This window comes from Paramormyrops kingsleyae, chromosome 18 (assembly GCF_048594095.1).
Source record: "Paramormyrops kingsleyae isolate MSU_618 chromosome 18, PKINGS_0.4, whole genome shotgun sequence".
Lineage (NCBI taxonomy): Eukaryota > Metazoa > Chordata > Actinopteri > Osteoglossiformes > Mormyridae > Paramormyrops > Paramormyrops kingsleyae.
This window is the reverse complement of record NC_132814.1, coordinates 24,382,060-24,404,156: the sequence shown is the minus strand read 5'-3', so window position 1 is coordinate 24,404,156 and position 22,097 is coordinate 24,382,060. Positions and strand designations below refer to the sequence as shown.

General features: G+C 41.1%; 1 protein-coding gene and 1 long non-coding RNA gene across 7 annotated transcripts; one reads left to right on the top strand and one right to left on the bottom strand.

Annotated features, from left to right (window-relative positions):
- Positions 1 to 1,935: 1,935 nt before the first annotated feature.
- On the top strand, positions 1,936 to 12,564 carry LOC111855293 (uncharacterized). Of its 2 annotated transcripts, none has more exons than XR_002840847.2 (3): positions 1,936 to 2,193; positions 4,884 to 5,011; positions 12,374 to 12,564. It is a non-coding gene; the product is annotated as an uncharacterized lncRNA (long non-coding RNA). The 2 variants fall into 2 exon arrangements; XR_002840846.2 differs by lacking the exon at positions 12,374 to 12,564 and adding an exon at positions 10,007 to 11,399.
- Positions 5,035 to 21,017, bottom strand: LOC111855292 (long-chain-fatty-acid--CoA ligase 4-like). Of its 5 annotated transcripts, none has more exons than XM_023834165.2 (15): positions 20,905 to 21,017; positions 15,504 to 15,741; positions 15,129 to 15,306; positions 14,294 to 14,403; positions 13,806 to 13,944; positions 13,448 to 13,598; positions 12,407 to 12,530; positions 12,228 to 12,299; positions 11,238 to 11,377; positions 10,129 to 10,301; positions 9,467 to 9,541; positions 8,491 to 8,679; positions 7,218 to 7,332; positions 6,942 to 7,099; positions 5,035 to 6,687 (listed from the first exon to the last, which is right to left on the bottom strand). In XM_023834165.2, the coding sequence occupies exons 2-15, from the start codon at positions 15,729 to 15,731 to the stop codon at positions 6,530 to 6,532; spliced, it is 2,010 nt and encodes a 669-aa protein (XP_023689933.2). In that variant the 5' UTR covers positions 15,732 to 15,741; positions 20,905 to 21,017; the 3' UTR covers positions 5,035 to 6,529. The 5 variants fall into 5 exon arrangements, with proteins under 5 accessions (XP_023689933.2, XP_023689929.2, XP_023689930.2 ...); XM_023834161.2 differs by having other exon boundaries at positions 15,504 to 16,070; positions 20,905 to 21,001; XM_023834162.2 differs by having other exon boundaries at positions 15,504 to 16,065; positions 20,905 to 20,974.
- Between the last annotated feature and the right edge of the window lie 1,080 nt (positions 21,018 to 22,097).

The following is a 22,097-nucleotide window of genomic DNA, read 5'->3' as shown; positions in this document are numbered from 1 at the left end:
CCTTCAGGAATATTAAAAACGATATGAACACGTTATATGTCTGACGTACAGTATATAGGAATAGATCTTCATCTATATAATGTTTTTCTTTTTTTATCACATTCAGGTTAAATGTTGTCTTCCCTTTGCTGCCACTAAGTAGCTTCCCAAAAATGGGCAAATCAATATGAGATACAGACTACAGCAGGGTTCTTCAACTCTGGACCTCGATTCCAAATCCAGGCCGTGTTTTCAGTTCTCCCAGGTAGTTGTTTAATAATTACTGATTCTGATTGGTCAGAGGCTTCACACCTGACTGACAGGTAAAGGAAGGCTGGAAAACCAGCAGTGCTCGGACCTCGAGGACCGTGAGTTGAATAACCCTGGACTACAGGAAAAAAATAGCCATGGTGGCACCTGGTGGTAACAATGGGCATTGTCAACGGCCGGTTAGGCGTGCAATCCCAGACATAACCTTTTCAACCAAGAAGGCAGCCAGAAGACTGGGCCCTTTTCTTGTCTGAAGGAGGTGGGGTACTAGCTGAGGAAAGATGATAGAAATATGTTTGACTTAAGTATCTAAGGGTGTCTCATTATGTTGTGTTGAATATTTTTGTAAAGAGGTTCTTATATGTTATATAAGAATATATGTTGTTTCACACTCCACATATAATGGATTTTTAGAAATATGTATTTTTCATTGGACAGTGATGTTATAAATATCAGTATTATTTAATACTTGTTAGTGTACGTGCATACTATATTGTTAATATTAAAAAGTATTTTTGGTAAAAAAGACTGCTATTTATGCATCTTGGCTTGGGTATGCCGCAGCTCTCGTGTTTCTTGTGGTACCTTATAAACTTTTCAGTGCCTTTAATTTTGCATTTTTAATAATGGGCCCAAATAAGCTGAATATTCGGGAATTTTCAGATTCACAGGGATTTTCCACCCCAAACCTTGTAAACGTGGTGATTGTACACATGCCATCATAGAAAATGTTTCGCTTATGTTTATGTTTATGTTGGTGTAAAACTATGATTTTATGTTTGTCAAAGTGAGCAAGTTTGACCATTTTAAAAACCTGTCCTCCAGCACAGTATTTGCTATTGGGTCATTCAATAACTAGGGGTACATTTTGGCATTTGTAGAGCTGATGAAAAAAGTATTTCACACCAAAGTACTAAAGAATAGCGATAAACTCTGCTGATTGGTTCACCACAAGCACCGGAGCTAACTTACGCAAAAGCGCATGAGAAGAGTTAGAAGTAGTGGGAATAGAGGAATAATGTTTAATTTTTTTATTCTGTAGGTTTATGTTTAAATAGCTAGTCACAAGTTTTGCACAAGGAAACACCAGCGAACGATGTAACCAGGCAATCAATAATTGTTAATAAACAAGCAATAATCAGCAATTGTTCATGACTCAATCACAATACATTGATTGCTAAGAGCAGCATCCTGAGCTGTGGCACCTTCTGCAGACTCAGAGGGTAGGAGGTCAGGTATTGCAGGACCCCACAGAGCTGGCTGGCTGACGTCTGCAGCACCCTGGGGCAGATTCCATCAGGCCCCGCAGACTGTCTGTGCCTTTCCAGCACTTTCCTCACCTGGTCAGCAGAGTGGAGGGGATTGGAGAGCTGGGCTTGCAGTCCTTGATGGGCAAGTCACAGCCTGTGGCAGGGGCAGGAGGCTGAGGTCATCTTGAAGTATAGTATAGTATAGTATAGTATAGTATATAAGTATAGTAAATAAAGTGAGGGATTTCCCTAGTTAATTTGTAGTTATTTAATTATGTTCATTTACTTCATTCATTTATAGCTTTAATATTTCTTATTTTATATTTCTTTCTGTCCTTCCTACTCGCTCATCATGTTCTTTGCATATCTCATACGACTTACTCTCACCAAGGCCGTCTGAACCTCCGGCTCCAGGAGTCTGTGTGAAGACCACAGATAAAGGGCCTGCTGCCCTCAGGGGGGGGCAGACAGACGCAGAACCGGCCGTGTGAGACACCTTCCCGTAACATCTTCATTCTGTCTTAATAAACTGCTTAAGCTTAAGGAACCTGCCTCATCATTCAACCAAAAGAATCTGAGGTTTCACTAAAGAAATCTATCAGTTGGGGTTATGAACAGGATCGGTGAGAGACAAGGCCGAGAGACTAATTAATGCTGGATGACTGAAGACAATTAAGCGTGCAAATCAACTGAGGTAAGATCTTCCTCTTGTCATTGGCTGAAGGTTGAAAATAGCCTCTCTCCTGCTCAAACACCCAATCAGAAAGATGTTTGATGAAGTAAACGTAACTAATTGTGAGATATTTGTCGTGAGCTCAAAAAAGATCAGTCAACTATAAAGAAGCTTTTCCGTTGCTGTAACAGGATAGAAACAGCATTCTCTTGCAAGAGTTTTCCGTTTTACTGTTTGGGAAAATAAAAAACAGCTGTTTACTGTTTGGGGAAAAAACAGGAGAATGAAACTGTGCTTTCGCCGTTTACTGTTCGGGATAAAACAGAGTTTACAGCTCATAATCTGTAGCTGTTCCATCAAACAGGGCCTTATCTAGGAAATTTGATAGTAGAATTAATGTTTCTGCAAGGCCGACCACTGAGATGGGAGGAATGGAGCCTCCAGAGTAAATGATGGAAAATCTCAGTGAATATCTGGACACAGCCTTGAAGTCGACAGCTGCTGACATCCGTGAGAAGTACATCAATACAGATAGCGGCGGCATTTGGTCTTTGGATGACATGCAAAGAGCATGTGGAAAAGCACAGCGCATCGGAGATGGGGGAAAAAACAGTTGCAGTGGACACTTCTTGTGCTGGGTCAGATTTGCCGTCGGAAAAACGTGATTGCAAAAACTAATGCTGGCTTAGAACAGAAGAGTTTGCATGAGCAAGTTGCTGTTTTAACTGATGTCCATGAAAAGAACAAACAGCTGTCTGACAGAGAGCGGGCGCCGGCAGAAGAGCAACCTGTGCGTGTGAGTGCCGATGCTGCGAGTCCCGATGCTGCGAGTGAGGGCAGAAGAGGAGAGAGATGCTTTAGAGGGAGTTAGCGAACTGCAGAGCCGAGATGAGCAAAAATCATATTGCTTTGTTAACGAATCAGCTGCAAATGGCTTCGAATGCAGGAAACGCTGAGCGACCCCTGGGGGGTGGAGCAACCACATGGGTGACTCCACCTATTCCTCCTCCTCCTCCTCCTCCAACACCAGCCCTGCCTGTGACTGCTCTTCCACCTGTCCCTCCTGCACCCCCTCCTCCACAAGCGCCTATGCCAGCAGAGCGGCTGCATCCTGCTGAAGGTCGGAAGAAGGATCGGAAAGAACAACGCTTCACACTGGAGGAAGAATTAAAGGCCACAATGGAAAAAAGAAGCAAAAAGATGAGTGCTGTGAGTACTACATCACTGACTCATCCCTGGAGAGGGGACAAGGACAGCTCTACATGTCCCAAAGGGACAAGCAGACGCAATACAGCCTGTAGATAAATGCTCCAAAGAGCTCCCACATCCAAAAAAAAAAAAGGGGGGGGGGGGCTAAAGACATGGCTGCGCTGCTTCCTGGGACTATGCAATTATAACAGGACATGGGTGGATTCCTGCACCGAAATAGTTCAACCACTCAATGATCTACTGAAAGGCAGGAAAGACTCCAAAGATCATGTTGAGATGAATGAACTTCAGTTGAAGGCTTTCCAAGAGCTGAAAGATGCACTGTGCAAAGCTCCGGCCCTGGGAATTCCAGACACGGGCCAGATGTCCATCTTGCATGTTCATGAGAAGAGTGGCTACATGACTAACACAAGATCATGGTGGCCTGCAGCAACCAGTAGTCTACTATTTGGCAAAATTGGGCAACGGGGCACTCGGATTGGGGCCATGGCTGAGAGCCGGTCATCACCGTCTGAAGCCTGGTGCTGGATCAAACTCTGGTGGTGAGATGGCCCACATGCTGTCCACACTCTCCTGACACTAAACAGAGCATCACAAGTCACAGCATCCCGATGGGCTAAGTAGTCAACGGTCTTGGAAACACCCAACAGCTAGTTCAAACAACCCTGCCACCCTGTTACCAGAAGAAGAGATCGATCACGACTGTGTGGAAATAGTAACGGTCATGGAAGAGATCGATCACGACTGTGTGGAAATAGTAACTGTCATGGAAGAGATCGATCACGACTGTGTGGAAATAGTAACTGTCATGAAAGAAGCCGTCCACACTCAAGAAACGGCGTTGCATAATCCCAACTTGGCGTTGTATACCGATAGTCCTCAATGGTCGAGGGAACGCTGACATCAAACCTAGTGGCGCCTGCTCCGCCTGGCCCCTTTCCCCATCTCCAAGTGGACTACATCACTCTGCCGAAGTCACAGATATTCAGATGTGGTTGTCATTGTTAACAAATTCTCAAGGTGGGTGGAAGCAGTTCCCTGCTGAAAAGCCAAAGCCACACACACCGCAAAGACACTAGTCAAAGACTACATTCCACGCTGGGGCATACCATGCCTAATCGACTCAGACCAAGGAACACATTTCACTGGAGCAGTCTGTCAAGAGATCAGCCGACTCATGGGCATTGAATGGTCATTCCACCGCCCTCATCACCCACAGTCTTCGGGACAAGTGGAGAGGATGAACAGTCATCAAAAACAGGCTGTCCAAATATCATCAGTAAGGAGTGCCTTGGCCTCAGGCACTGCCAGTCGTTCTCTGCAGCATCAGAGCGACGACCAACAAAAGCACTGGTTTGAGCCCATTTGGGATCATCACAGGGTGTCCGACGCATCTTCCCGACAGCATAGATCTGAAAAAGGCAGACGTTCACCTTGCTAGTGATAGCCTGGTTGATTATTGCATTAAGCTCACCAATGCCGTTCAGTCTGCCTTCCAACAGGTTTCCGACGTGTGGGAAGATCCCATTGACGGAGGTCACACTCTGGTACCTGGTGAGTGGGTACTAATCAAGACACCCCAGAAAGAACCGCTTGGGGCTAAGTGGGACCTCCGTCTAATACAGCTCAGGTGAGTGCAGTCATCGGATTCCATTTAATTTTTTGGAAAAACATTTATTTGCAAAAAGTTCAGCAACTTTGAACAAAACTAACGATTGACATTAAAAACACACTTACTCTCACACATAGACACACAAATACATAATGCCCCGATGTCTTGGCACATAATACAAAGCATTTGATAAGTTAGATATTCTCAAAATCAAAATCCTTTGAAATAGCAACATTTACAGAGTTGATTGGCTGCAGGCTTTTAGAAATGTATCATTGTAACCCTGAGAACAAATCAAAAATAAGCCATGGCACTTTGGTTGACATACACCTTTAAACATGACCCCGTGAATCGCCAAGGCCTGACAACACAGAGGGCCAAATTTACATTGTTTGGTTGATTTTCTAATTAGAAAAGTCAATAGTTTAAGGACAGAAGGTGTAGGTGAACCCAACATAGTGAGTGCTGAAATTTAGTCCTATCAAATTACTCAATACAGTACTAATGCATTGTAGACGTTGGCTAAGTGCATGGGTCCAGCATTTTCATTAAAATGAATTACACAGGATAATTTTAACAAATCAAAAAGAGGGTTGCGAGCAAAATGTGCGTAAAGTTTTTCCTGGAATAATAGGACTTCGAGTTTCTTAACTGTACACACTGTACCAGCCAGTAAAGAAACCACAACTGTATATATACACATATGTGTCAGCACACACAGTGCTCCATCATAACACACTTTTATAAGTTAATTTCAACCAGTTGACTCAAAAAGTATTCAAGCTTTAACGAAATTGACTTTACAAGGCTTCAGAATAATGCCAGACAATTGTCCTTAGGAGAGAAATGTTTTGACATTAGACGAAATAAATAAAGCTAGCAAAAAAAAATTAAAAAAAAAATTATTTAGAAGTAAGCAAAAAATGCCATAATTCAAAACAAAATAATATAATATTAAGCAGAAAAACAAGTGCAATGAAAAATTCCTACGTTGCAAGGACCAATGGACAATAAACCTTTAAATTTCGATAGCTGGATACATGATGTTCTATTTTAATATGTATTGTATAATGTATTCACTGAACTTTTAAACCCTTAAATCTATACAGCAGGTGTAAACTTGGCCAGCACTGGCTGCCCAGAGAACTGTGCAAGCATTGACCCTTCAGAGTTGAACCTTAACCTATGACAGCCATTGCCAGCCCAGTCCTTGGGGACCCCCAGATGACCCATGTGTGTTGCAGACTGACTGGCAGAGAGCAGAATCCTGGACCGCCTGGGGGTCCCCAAGGAGCAAGCTGAGAAACACTGATCTGTAAATTTACACATCACTTTACACGCACTTTCATCAAAAAGTTTCTGTTCCATTAGTCATTTTTTACATATACAGCATTTTGTACAAAATGTATAAAGGCAAATGGACACTAGCTGAAAATTACAAAAGTTTACTAAATCTATAGGTGCCTGGGAATACACGCCCTGATATGCCATGGCACACAGACAGAATTATGGGATGTTTTGGTCAGGATTTAGATCCTACTTCCCTCCATACATTCTCTCAATATCATTGAGATAGTGGTTCTTCAGCTCCCTCCTTTTCAGTTTGAAGGCATCTGTGACCAGGCCCGTCTCCGGGGTCCAGGGCTCTGGACTGAGCCGCACCTTGACAGGAATCTCAAACCGCTGCAGCTGAACTATGGAGAAAATATGAAGTATTTAGGCCATGATTTGCTTGGGGCCAGGGATACAACTATGGGTTTTGGCACATCGCACTGGGCCCACAAGCCAGACCGATCCAATTAAGTTTCAAATTTTTTGGGGCCCCTGGAATCATCCCTTATGGAATCATCCCCTATCCCACCTCTGTGTAGGGCTGCTGTTGTGGTAGAATTTAAGGTGAGATATGAGTATTTACTGTTTTCCGTGTAACACCCCAAGCTAGACTTACACGACACAGCAACCTCCTTGATGGCCTGAAGAACTGCAGACTCCATCACTGAGTGGTTACAGATTTCCTCCCAAGTTCCTTCAATTTCCTTTTTACCAGCCAATGCTGTCAGCTGCTTCTGATTTGGCACCACAAAACTTATAACATAGTTCTGGTCACTGCAGGACAAGGCAAGACGTTGAATGAATTTTTATTGGAGAAGCAGCATTTACAAAAAAAAAAAATAACCTGCATATAAACCTGAAAGTGATGTGGTGGGAGCAGAGATGGACATACCTGTTGGCATAGGCACATATGTTGTCAATCAGCGAGCAGCTTTTCAGGGCAGACTCCACTTTGCCAAGAGAGACATACTCTCCAGCTTGCAGCTTAACAAGGTCCTTCTTACGATCTGTGGATCAGCAAATTAAATCAAACTTAGCTTTCCATGGGATACTTTAAAGCCCTGTCAGGTGACCCCGAAATAAATAATAAAGGAGAAATTAACTGTTCGATAACCTCAACCTCAGGGCTAACTATTTTACACAACATAGTAAAATAAACAAGTATAACGGTAAGCAGTCATTTCATTATTCAAAGACAAAACAGAAGATTTTTTAATGGAAAAGCATAAAACTATTTAAATTTACAAGATGCAGCATCGTTTAGAATCGGTTCCAAAGCTATGCATTTTAGCAGTACAGAGTTGTATAGCAAAACTTTAATTCACCTCTACAATGAAAAATAACTAAACGACCAAAAAATATTGGTGTGAAACAAAAATTCAAACATAGTGCAGCATTAATACAAAACCTGTTAAAGCCAATGATATACATGGTTTAATGATAACCCTGTTATTAAACCATGTGTTACAGATATGTTAATCTGTTGTACAGTACATAGCCTAAATGTCTATAAACTGGTCAGGTTGGGAAGAAGCTACAGTTCATTAAGTTAAAACTACGGTGCCACTTTACAATAAGGATACCAGTCTATGAATGGTTTACAATCTGGTTATTAATTAGGTTGTAACACTTTGTAAGTTAATAGATCATTTTAAAACACAGTTATAGCAGTTTTCTTTTTATTAATGAGCTAGTACCATTTACAAGTGACAAAAGGGTGCTTTATTGTAAAGTGATACCAAAACTACTAAACAGTAGGTTCCACAATCCTGTTCTGGATTACGGAAGATGCATATTAAATTGCTAGCATGTCCCTGTTTTCTGGGTAAAAACACTAAACAAATGTCACAGATATACTAGTTGATACTAGTAGATGCACTACAATAAAAAAAAAATGACAGTTACACGTAATGTTAGTTAGTTGACTCTAAAAACCATGTCAGCAAGTGGGACTATATTCATGGCAAGAATATATGGGTATCAAAACAAACTAATGAATATTACAAAATAAAACACACCCTGGATTAGCCTTTTGCCTGTTTATCATGTTAGAAGAGGACAGCATCAGACAATATGCATTCGCCTAAATATGCAGTAGGGGGCACTGATCTCATCCACAAAACACTTAAGTGCGCCGATAGAGTAAACTTTACAAAGGAACTCACCAACAATCTGCAGGCACCCGTCTGAGTGGATCTCACCCACGTCTCCTGTGCAGAACCAGCGCTGTCCATCCTCATCCACAAAGAAGTCTTCGTTTAAATGTTCACTCTTGTAGTAGCCCATAGCAACATTGGGACCACCGATGACCACCTCTCCTCTAGGATGGGGTTTATCCTGTGCTGTGTAACCACCTAGACAACACAATAATGGGACCATCAAGCACTTTCCCCTTCAGTCAGGAAATCTACTCGGTCGATTTCATAATGTGAATATCAATGTCAAAAAGTATACTGCTCTAATAGTGAGTGTCATACGCATATCTAAGATCCCCTTCTATAATTACAAGAAATCTTACATCTGAGGCAGCCTAATCTCTTCTGATAATATCACTCTTTCAAAAACCTCTTACCAAGTTTTTCTAAACAAACTTTCTGTGAGGACAGAACAAGGTTTGCTGGTATCCTTCAGTCACGGTTAATTAGCCACGGTCACGGACACGAGCTTCAGCTTGCTAAGCTTGATATCAATCATACACAGGTCTCCAAATGACCTTTGTCACAGACAATTGCACAGTGCAACCTTCAGAAAAATCATTTTTTCCCCCCATTAACAGAACAGCTTGGTGAAAAACAAACCAACAAACAAAAACAAAGTAGCAAGCTGACTATGGTAGCTGTAGATAATACAAGTGAAATGACCATGTGAGAAGCAGCACAGCAGTAGTAAACCTTCCTACAGGGCAGAGTCACACAGAAAACATGATCTACAGAGAAAGAAACACAAACCACTTACTAACAAATGGCGTACAGGGTTTTAAAGCAGTGCTTCTCAACACAGTCCTCAGGGATCCCCAGACAGCCTAAGTTTTTTCTCACGGTGGAGAACTGGGAGGACTGGGGGTCCCTGATGATCGGGCTGAGAAACACCATTTAAAGTTTGCTGTAAGTCATCATTTGTAACAGCAGCTTTTTAACTTACCTTCGACCCAATCGCGCAGCTTGATCTCACAGCAGATGAGAGGGGCCCCAACTCTGCCCGTGCTATAATCTGCCACTATAGATAAAAATTAAAATTAAATTGGGTTTATAATTTTAATTCTGCAACCTTTCAAAACCATAAACATTTTACAAGAAGCATCAGAAACACAACTAAGTTCCGAAGTTCAAAGTTCCAGAAGTAAACAAAATCTGTTACATCGCCCATATTTTAGCAGTAACAAATAGCAGTAAATATAAATTTATAAAAAAAAATATAAAAAAAACAACAACATTCATGCAAAAGGGCTTTATGAGAATTACAAATTTCTTGTCCTTACATAAAAGCAAGTACATCTGGCCACAGATTTCCAAAAAATAGCTGACCCTAAACCCCTCCCACATTAGCTTAGGTTAACTCTGGTTTCTTCAACATCAGATCAGTTGATTATTACCATTATAAAGGACTATAACTGAATCTGGACAAAGGAGGACAAAGCACATCACCATCCTGGCTAAAGTGTAACTTATTCCTACTCCTTAGATATTGCATCTGAGCACCTGTGGCATGGCAGAGAGACAGACCAATGTCTACAAGTCAGACAGCATGCATGCTGACAGACTGCACGAAGTGCCAGCACATCGCCACGGCGACCGTTCCCGCACCTTCAGTGATGGTCCCAGCACCGCACGTCTCAGTTAGACCGTAGCCCTGGCCAATCGGGCAGCAGAAACAGACATTCATGAAGCGCTGTGTGGCTGAAGACAGGGGGGCCCCTCCAGATAGCATCATGCGGACATTCCCCCCCAGGAGAGCCCTGACCTTCTTAAACAGCAGCCTGTAACATAGAGCAGGATACTGAGTAATCAGTCCATCATGATATTAAGGAAAATTGACATAATATAGTTATTACAAAAATCATAAAATCAGTACCAGTACTGATGATCCAGTGTCTTAAGCAATGTCATACTTTTGCATTATTTTTTAAACTATGCATAATCATTCAATCGCTTTAAAAATATATTTCTCAATTGATATTCAAGCACAAACATTTTCAACTATGAAGATAGGCGTCCAGCACTCAATGGCAAAAAAATAAATAAAATAAAATTGCTTTTAGCACTGATAAGCATTTACACACACACTGATGCTTGACACTGATCCGTACAGGAAGCAGCTGTTTTTCAGTAATACATCCCAAAATAAAGGGTAAGAAACACTAAAAATGACCACCACCATGCTACACTGCAGAAAGAAATTCTTTTGGCGGCACTGGATTTTCTCAGGTGACATCCCACAACCCAAAGCCCTCCAGATGGATAAATAAAACATTCCACTTATTTGAACTAATCAGCAACCCTTGGGACCCAGAGAATACTCATTCTTAACAGTATAAAGGAAGATGATTACTAAAATTTGTATTACATTCCTGATGTGGTCAAACCAGTATTTTTTTTTAATTACATGCAATAAATATGAGAAGGCGTGGCTGGGGTGGGTGCCCACACCTCTGGAGAGTTCCATTCCCTCCCCAGCTCTATAAGTGTGGAGTTTGTATGTTCTTCTCGTGTTGCCGAGGAACTTCCTCCAGGTTCCAAATAGATGCAAAGGTAAACTGCAGTAGCCAAATCGTCTGTAGTTGTGAGTGGTGTGTGTGCGCCCAGCACTGGCATGATCAGTGTGGATCGACTTTCAATAACTATATAAACTATATAACGCAGATCAGAGGAATGCATAGAGATAAGCGCCCCTGCAGGAGAGTGTAGGGACTTACATGTTGCAGAGTGGGGCGTCATACCCCCGTTTGAGCTGCTCCATCTTGTAGCTGAAGCCTAGCTTGAAGAGCGTTCTTTGTACGTAGTTCATCTCCTGTACTTTGCTCGTTACATTTTTGTATATGCGGTCCATGATTTCCTGTAAACAAGCGAAAACATGAGGAGGTGGTTTGTTTATCACTTATTTGCTTGCAGAATTTGACTTTCTACAGCAGAAGGAAATTACCTTCTTTAACCCTAGAGGCAATCAGATCAGAGGTTTTTTAAGCTAAGCAATGATAGCAAGGGTAAAATATATAATTTAACATTTGGAACATTTAGTCTTGTTTTCTAGAAAAAAAAATGGCAGAAAAATGAATTAACACTAGTGATCCAAAATACACTATATGGACAAAAAGTATTGGGACACTTGACCGTAACACCCACAGGAACTTTTATGACATCACATTCTAAATCCATAGGCATCAGTATGGAGTTGCCGCCCCTTTGCAGCTATAACTGCTGGAAGCATAGAATTGTCCAAAATGTCTTGCTATGCAATTCTATGCTTCCAAATATATGGAACAGTTTGGGAAATGTCCTTTTCTGCTCCAGCTTGACTGTGTACCAGTGATGTGTTTGGTGTACAAGAACTTGACAGGCCGGTACAGAGCCCTGACCTCAACACCTTGAACACCTTTGGGATGAACTAGGACGGGGATTGCGAGCCTGGCCTTCATGTCCAACATCAGTGCCTGACCTCACAAATGCTCTTCTGGACGAATGGGCAAAATTCCCCCAGACACACTCCAACATCTTGTGGAAGGCCTTCCCAGAAGAGCAGCAGCTGTAATAGCTGCAAAGGGGGGACCGACTACATAGAATGGGGTGTCATTAAAGTTCCCGTAGGTGTAATGGCCAGGTGCCCCACTACTCTTGTCCATATAGTATAAATCAGTATATCCTACGGTCCTTCACCAAGCCTGTGACATCAGAGAGACCCTTCCTACCGGAACTGCCGCTATCAAAGTGGGCTTCAGCACAGAGCAGTCCCCCTTGGTCCCTTTTTTGATTTTTGATGACTGGGGGGGGGAGAGAGAGAGAGAGAAAAAAACATGATTAGCTCACTTTATAAAAATGTGATGTCTTCTGACAGAGCCCTGAGGTGAGGCTGAGGATGGAGGTCTACCTGATCAGACAGCGTCAGAGGTGAGGAGTACCCGACGCGACAGCCGTGGGTGACACACGACATCTCTGCTGTCATCTCCAGTACATGGGCAAGCGGGAGGTAGCCGATGTATGTGTCCTTTGGCCTATTGAAGAACAAATATAAACTTAAACAACAAACTAACATGAAAATTCAAATTATTTTCCTATTTTCTATAAGGACTTCATATACCTCTGATATAATGTTTGTAAGTATACACGACATACATATTTTATCTTTATACATGCACCAAATACATATACACAGGTACCATCTTAACTAATAAAGGATTGTTTATGCAAAATGCTTCCTAACTAGAGAACCTTATTAAACTAAAACACTTTGGGATGAACTATGTGGGAAGAATTTTCCTTGCCATTTTCTGCCCATCCAGTTACAATAATTATTTACCTATAATGGTTTGAATTTCAAGGCAACAACAGAGAATGATGCGTGAGTGTGCGTGTTTTCGTCATCTAGGTAGATACACAGGAAAATACAGCATAGTTATATTTTTAAATGTGCCCTGATGTTAAATTAGCAGGTTTCCATGAGTATCAATTATAGCAGCAATTTTATATTGTCCCAATGAGGGTACACATCATGAATAAAAGTCTATAGTTACAAATACACGCCTGAAAAGCCTCAGAGGATAAGGGCAATTCATACTTCACTTTTCTACGTGCACTTCTTTCAGTTGTGTATGAGGGGAACTGAAATTTCTTTATCAGGGGCTACAATCAGTGTGTGTTTAGCCCACATTTTCACGTCCAGCGGAAATCATTCACATCAGTGTGGATCGACTGTGCATGTGTAAGGTAACTAATTATTTATGTCTAGTAGGTGGCAGCGTCATCTTGCCCAGATCAGCAGGCAATGACAAAAGGGCAGAGGAAGTACTGCTGTTGTAGTTATGGTGAGCAGGTACCCGCATACCTAAAAAGCAGTACTATACCGGCATTTAGAAAAATCTTGGCGATTAAACTAGCCTGGCTAGATTTTGGCTATTCTACATCTACTCACCCGAGGCCTGGGATCCTTTCGCACTGTCCCGTCATACCAGCAATTAGGTTGCTATGGATCATAGTGACACCTTTAGGCCGTCCGGTGGAACCACTGGTGTACATGATGACTGCCAGATCGGAGGGCTGTGGCCTCTGGGCTTGTACAGACACTGCAGGAGATTGCAATCAAGTTATCGTTGCTCCAGAAGCAAAGTGATCGTAAGCCATGCCATAAACAGACAGCAAAACAACCTTACTGGTACTGCTCTATATCAGTGAGATAAAAGATCATCCAGATCATTTGCCTGTCTGATAGAGCTGTGTCTCTAGATGATCGGAATTGTGAACTGATCAGTCTTCAGCGGCTCAGCACTCACGGTTATCAGATTTGGCTCCCAGCTCCTGCACTGCCTGCATGGTGTGAATCTGCAGATCCTCTGGATATCCAGTATTGCTGATCTTCTTTTTGTCCACATAGATAACATGCTTCAGATTAGGTACCTTTGACAGCACGTTCTGTAAAGGGATGAATCATGTAGGTAAGCAAATGGTTTATTATCACGGTATCTACACAACCCTACGCAAACTCATGGAATAAGGTTGTACATAAACTCATAGCACTAATGAAAACCAGAAGGGCAAAGAGCCACTATCTGAAAACATGTTTAACAGATACACCTCACTTGATGCCTAAACACAACAAGTCATTCATACCAATGACCATTTAACACTAATATCATCTAAAATACACTGCAAGAAACCAAATGAAATACTGGCAAAAGTATCTCAAGAGCTTGAAAACATTCATGTATAACTGCAGGAGACATTAAGGTTCTCTGCTTTAGGTGAAAGCCAAAGCAGGTACCTTCAGTTTGGTCTCCAACAACTCCAGGCTGGTGATGAGATGAGTGGCCCCACATTCGTTCAGCCCATAGGCCACCGCCTCCTCTCCTAAAGTTGCGTATAAAGTGACCACTGCAAGAAAGAGAGATCATTAAAAAAAAATGATACTATTACTGAATGGATAAGGCCCGGGGCACACTGGCTGCATGGTGCGTGCACTGCATTCCAGTGCCCGTGTTAAGAGATAAGAGCGGCCACACTGCCGTGCCAGACACACAGCTCACACCTCGAATCAGAACGGCACCTCTTTTTCACGCATGCGGCGAGCAGCTCTGAGCAAAAACAGGCAGTTAAAAGTTCAAATATTTTTTAAATATTATTTTAACCATTTTTCCAACTGCGTGGCATTAAAGGAGAAAGCGGAAGCTACACGTGTATCATACAGTGAGAGCAGTAAACCCAGTGTAGGCTATAATTATGTTGATACGATAGGTTAACGGAACATTAGGTAACGCAGTGGTTTTCAGGTATTCCCTCACACTCTGAATGAGGGTAAACAAAGACCACAAGAAACACAGGGATTGCTGTATAATGTTTATAACAATATTTAAATTTATAAAGAATTGAATATTTATATCCATTATCAAAGGTAAAATCAGCGTAGAAAGACAGGGCTTGCAATAGCAGCGGTGCAGTAGCAACCGTGCAGATACCCGCTGCAGCTGTTCTGCGCTGCACACGCCACGCATCCAGTGTGTTCCAGGCCTAAAGCTTCACTGAAGCATGACTGAGGGCACAATCACTGGATTAAGCATAACACAGATGTGCAGGAAGTGCGGAGGGAGAATGGGGCTTACATGGAAAGTTGTGCCTAAAGCAGGTCTGGGCGCTGATCATCCACTCTGTGCGGGTCTCACAGAAGATGGCGATAGTGTTCTTGGGCTGCTGGCCCAAAACATCCAGTCCCCTGCCAAAATGGCCCACGGCCACATCCACGTCCTGGTAGGAGAGCCAGCTGTACTCTCCAAGAATCAACTACAGAAGAGAACAATTCAAATCTCTTTGATTGTACAAAAAGCAAATTGCCATTGTGAACTTCACAGACTGATTATACATGGGGCTCAAATAAAACTGCCAAACTGCATTGGTAATGGAACGCTGTTAAAATGGCTTAATACACGCAATGGTGAATGGTTAACAAAAAAAAGGTACATTTACCACAGCCTACATACCTTTTTGAAAACCCTGCCATTGGGTTGCTTCTCATTCTCCTCACTCAGTACTTCTCTGGTGCCCAGGCAGTCTGCACTCCCAAAGCGACGCACTGCGTGATCAAAGAGCTTATCCAAGGTGTCCGTCTCTTCGAAGGTCATCCGAGCCAGAGACTCAAAGTGGTCCAGCGAGCGATAGGGCCCCTCTGGCTGGCCGGTGACGGACTTCGCTTTTAGCCGCTTGGCCATGACTTTTTTTCTATGGGCATCAGCAAAAAAATACCATGGTACAAAAGTAAGGAGGGTGCAGAGCTTCATAAACAGATGCCAAGGGACAAAAATGACAGAACGCACATCCATTTTAAAAGTCACTGTAACGGCTCAGTCAGTAGTGCGTAAGCAAGTAGCTCGTATAGAGAAAGACGAGAAATACTGGGAAAGGAAAAGGCAGATTGATTCTCATGGAAAGAAGTGATCTCTGAGGCAAAAAGACTGAAGAAAAAGACAAAAGCACTGTTATTTGGGGTTCTGACTTTGAGCATAGGAAAAAATGCGGAATTTTTACTCCCCAAGAACAGAGGTGCTGTCCTTGCAATGTTGAGAAGCAGGGAAGGAAAGAAAGGGAGAGAGATAGAGAGTAAGACGAATGTTAGTAAGACAGTGAATATCAAGAAAAGCTTCTTACAAATAAGATCTAAGAGAAATGGCAAATGTGCATGCTAGGTAGATGATCTCTTCATCTCTTATCTCATTAAACGTGCATGACATGGCATAACGGTGAAGAGGAAGTACCCACAGATATGTAAACATTTACGTATTTTCAAATGTAAGATAATGAAAATGAACTGAACTCAATCTCAAAGAGTCTGCCACAGGAAAATCTGATCTGCATAACAATTTTCAATACTCCTGGACAGGCACTTTGATTAAGTTATGGATATCGGATTCTTTTTAGTCCGGCAATTTACAAGAAATGACTATAGCAGAGTGGTATGAGAGAATGTTTGCATTCTAAATTGGATTCTAAATTGACACAAGTTTAAAAAAAGCTTGTCACATCTGCTTAAATTTAATAGCAACACAACAGGATTGTACACCATTGAAACAAACACCCTGTTTATCTCCACAGCTTATTTTCCAGAGCATCACCAATGTAACTAGGAATACTTATGTACGTGGCAGACTCCTATAATCACCCTGAGCAAGCCCATAAAACAAAGAAGTATGTCATCACCAGAAGACACGGTGAGGAAAGATTTGTATTGAGCCATAAAAACAGTTTCTAAATCGATAAGGAATTCACACCAATCTACAATAGGGGAAAAAAAATCGAAAATTAATCTATCCTAGAAAGGATGATACATCACAATAAAAGTCATCCTAATAGTTTTATCAAACACTAAAGGTAAAATGAGTACAAATCATATAATCAGAACCATATTTCCATTCATATTCAATAAAGTCAAATAAACTTCAGAGACAGTACAGCTCATGAAGCAGATAGCCACCATTTGTCCTATAGAGCACCACTTAAAAATTTTAATTGAATTAAATTTATTCTGAAAATGTCGAGGAACTCATACAAATTATTGCCTTTTTTCAAATGAGGTCAATACCTACAGGAAAATTTAAATGTCAAAATCTTTTGCCCATATCTTTCATTTGGTCCTCGATTACTACTTTAATGAATTTTATGCTTCTCTGATGCTTTTTATAGTTCACAAAGAAGGAAATTGATGCTTTTTTGGTACACAAGAGAGGAAAGCTTAGGGTCAGAGGCAGCCCGCATCAAGCAGTAATTAGGGTTAAGGGCCTGCCTGAAGATGAATACAGTTGTCTCAGTGCTTTGCATACAAACACACTATCTATTTTCATTGGGTCACAGATTGTATGATTACAAAGAATTCTTTTTTGTAATGTCAGACCTTTGTGTTAGCAAATGGAGTGCAATGTCGTCCTGTCGTCTGTTTTACTGCCAGCACAATAACCCTGTCCCCCTTCCACCATTTTTGGTTAAAGAAAGAAGTGAATAAAAATAGGAAGAAAAAACAACACAAACATAACTTAGGGCTGTGACTTAGCAGAGGCATGATATGGGGCCTGAGTTGGGAACCACTGTTCTAGACAAAGTTATCCATAAATATGTATTTCTTGCAAATAAAGTTAAGAAGAGAACCAAGGCAGGAAAAGCTGAATTTTGGCAATTAGTACCCTGATTGTTCCCACTGCTTTACAGTCCCTACATTTGAATTCCATAGGCAGCTGGTAACACAGTGGTTAGGTTCTTCAAAGACCACTGTTTGCTAGGTTGTGTCCCACCTAGATGCGTACTTAGGAATGGAATACGTTAAACTCATTAAAGGGAAATGTAATCCCAATATTCACGAAACTGTATGGCCAGGTTATTACGATGGATGGACATTTTTCCTGTGAATTGAGGTCCACAACTAGACCACAATCACAATTATATTAAAAGAGTGGAAAAAAATGTTGGTTGTAAAAAAAAACAAAAAAAAACAGCATTCACTATGGTTCTGAAAATTTAAATGACACTTCTGTTTTATGGTGAAAAACCAGGACATGCCCCCATATCAAAATTTCCCAGAAATTATCATCTGTAAGTATTATCTGGTATGTAAATCAGAAAGCCAGTAACCTCACAGACAGGAACAAAAATAAAGAACCTTTTTGGGTCGACGCACTGAGAAGTAAATCAACCTACTGTAACTAACTACAAGTTATTTTGCATTTTGTTATAAATTTGGGGGGGGGGGGGGCAGGTATAACACAGGGACCCTCTATACTTAAAGCAATCAAGACAAGATAGGTAAACTTAAAAGTTAAAGTTAATGTAAAATGTACATAATCTGGCGAACCTTCACTGAAGTTTTCTGTTTATAGTAAAGTTACTTTATCATTTTAATGGATTTCCACAAGAAGGTGAACGTATAGAAAAACAATTTCCTCCACAAAGGAAATGTTATCAAAAGTGAAGAACAACACTGTTTTATAGAGCTTCTCTTTTTTGACACATTGTGGTAAATTCAAATGACTTACCACTTGTCCTTCCAGTACTGAAGGTTATTGTTTGTACCAAGAGGAGCACAATATTACAAAACATTATCAAATAGGAAGAGAAGACACCTTACCTTTAAAACACAAAAGTGGACAATAAAATATTCTTGCTATAATTATTTCCCCTCAGAAACTTCAGGTGTTTTCTGCTATTCTTCCTTGCCGATCAGTGCCACCGACTACTGAATTCTGTCTAGCTCCTGACCGAAGAGAGGCTTTTGAAGGATGTGAGGCAATGCTCCGGAATGTGCATGACTAAGCTTGAATAAGGAGCAGAAAATGACGACATCAAATGTGCTCTAAAGGAAGTCACCCACCCACCCACCCACCCACAAAAAAAACCACTTAAAACTTTGCTGCTCTGTCTATACATGACAGTGAAAATGTCCTGAATTAGAATACCAAAAAAATACCAAGGTCAAAACACCAGGATATAAAAATCTCAACAAAAAAAAAAACTGGGATGGTTTTTGAAAAGACTGCAGCTGAGAGTTGTAAAACCTCTGTGAGTAATGAGGATTTCTTCATCACAGCAACATCATCACAAATTTAAAAACACCAACGTACTTATTCCAGTTACAACACATACCTTATGACGAGGATATGAGTGATGCAGTTCTAAAGACACTATTACTGGTCCAACTCAGAGTACACTCCAGATTTCACTAGTTGCGCACCTTGACTCCTAAAGATTAATTGCTCAAGCCTTGCAGACAGTTCTGTAGTAGCTGAGCAGGTACTTTCCCTTGTATTTTTCTGTGTGTCACCGGAGCAGGGATAAACAGCCCTGCTCAAGGGCCCAATGGTGGCATAACCATGGGATCTGAATACCCAATGGTTTATACACAGGCACAGACCCATAAGCCAAAGAGCTACAGACTGCCCCCTAAAGTCTGTCTTTGAAAAGTGCCTGTGAAAGTCACATGGGAATGTTCAGCTCCCATGAAAATTCTTAAATGTGAACCTCTGATGTGTACAATTCCTTATGTCCTGTAATATTATACACCTACATTACACAAAATTTTAATTTATAAATTCAATATGTGAAATGTGACTATATGTCAAAAAGTGTCCATATTTTTACCATACATATGACTCATCCATAAAAACGTCAATTTTCTTAATATTTTTCAAACAAGTGAAAGCCCACACTGCAGGTGTTGTTAGGTGTCGATTAGGCTGTTGCAGTAGATTTGCATCTCACTACATCATTACTTCATGCGGTCCATCCATAGGAGCACACTGTGCACTCAAAATTCAGAATATAACTTAAATACCCTTATAACCGGCATGGAAAGTTTGACTTCTCCCACGGTTTACCAGCTGCTTCCATATGCAATAATTTTGTTGTAGGTACAGCCCCTTGTTGTTTGTTTAATGTTAATATCATTAATAAATTAAACTGATCTTTCGCTAGTATGAAATTTATTTTCAGGCAAAACATCTCATTGTTGAACACTGCGTATAATGAACTGCATTGCCCACTGAATTTATATTACTAAGTCACTTGCACTGTATGTTATATTGCACGATACTTCAAATAAAATGATATTCTTCCTATCTGAAATATATCAGAAAACATCACCAGGTTATAAATCAACTGGCAGTGCCAGGTTCTAAATCGACACAATTCTGTTCGCCTAAATAGGCAGAACAAGTCTAAACCTAAACCTATTGTGACGTCTAGTTTATTAATACTCCCCAATGAAAACTTCTGGCAAACAAGGCCAGAAAACGCATATGTATAATACCTACCTAAAGCAAAAAGTATATAACTAATATGAAATATTAATAATTTACTATTCAAAGGGTTGAAAATACAGTCAATTTCCTTTTTTGCATGACACGGTGCCATTCGAAATTTCCACGTGCATTTACTCAATCCGAGGTTCCCACAGGCTCCGTGGTAGACATATACTGAAAACCTCACCTTTAACGTTTCGTACGTTTCACTTCTGCCACTTCGCGGTAAATAATAAGAATAGTAATTAACGCTGAGTGTCGGACACAAGAAGGGTGAGGTCGTTAAAGAAAGTACACCACGCAACAAAACACAGAATCCGTCCTCCCCATGTTAAACAGTGTAGCTGTTTGTTTAATTACTTGCTGGTGTTAGATGAAGTAGCTCGATAAACCGAGTTTTTGAATAGATAATCAACCAGACTAACGACAAACGTATGTTCAAGTGACTGGGATTGTAAAGAGACACAGCAGGATGAGGTACATGATTAATTTATTTTAGAAACGTAAACTGATAGCATCATTAACAATTAATTATTCATGCGTCAAATAACATAAAATTGCATTATTTACAAGTTCCTATTAACTAGTTAAAACGAACTCTTACCTCTAACAACAGATGCAGTTACAGCTCTACAAAGCAGTGAATGACCGAAAATAACCTTTTACCCAGTTGGAGAACATGGCGGGCCCCAGGCTCAGTACGTCACATGACTCCATTTTTCTGAACCAATGATCGTGGACTCTTCTGGACACGTGTTGTCCTTTGACTCCTCCGCGCACATCTGATTCACCAGGATGTACAATCGTCTTCCAGGCACATGCAGTACGTGGCCAGTGATTACTCGCTGCACTGTTTAAAAAAATAACTAGAGGTGGAAATTCAGGTTCAGATAGTATAGATCCAGGCCAAGAATTTGTTTGTAATAATATTCTAAACCTGAACTTTCCACGCCTGTTGATAACCATAGTACCTAACAACTCAGTTGTTCCTAACAATATGTTGCTTAATTACCAGGAAAATGTATCTGAATTGCTGAGGGAAAACACAGAGACCCTGGGATCTTATGAATCATGGATTTCTCTCTAATGATTGTTTGTGATACTGGGATGATGTCTTGTATATATAATTAAATATAATGAATTTAGTATGAGGCTCCCTGAGTTATGCCCCTGAGTGGTAGGTCACTGTTTCAAATCCTGTGCCTGGTAGAGTGATCTCACTGTTGGGCCCTTGAGAAATTCCCTAAAACCCAGCTGGTACAGGACCACTGGGTGATACTGCTCTGTGACCTTACTTTGCTTTGGAAAAAATGTCAATGCAAAAAGTACATGAATTACCCTGTCTGCACTTAATGCATTTTTACACTGAGGCCGTTAAACTCTTGCAATGTGTACAAATAAACATGACCCACTTGCTAATATTCATAATACCCACTGTTACAAGGTCAGCTGGCATCATCCCTGGAGCCGGGGGCTACCGGCCTTGTTCAGGGACCCATGAACCTGTGACTATTATGCCGAGGATGGATCAAACCATCTTTTGATCACAGGCATACTTAATGTTACTTAAAATATACAGATATTTTTCCTGATTACCATGCAGGGCACACAGTGGTGCAGTACATAACTCTATATCCTCACAGTGTCTGTCTGGGTTTCCACCCACAGTTTAAAACCTGTTAAAAGACTTGTGTTTTTATGCGTGCCAAGTCGGACCGTTCGAGGGTCACCGTGACTCTGTTCTCTGTAAGCAGTGCAGAATGTGGATGAATGAAGCATGGACTGCCAGTCCTTAGA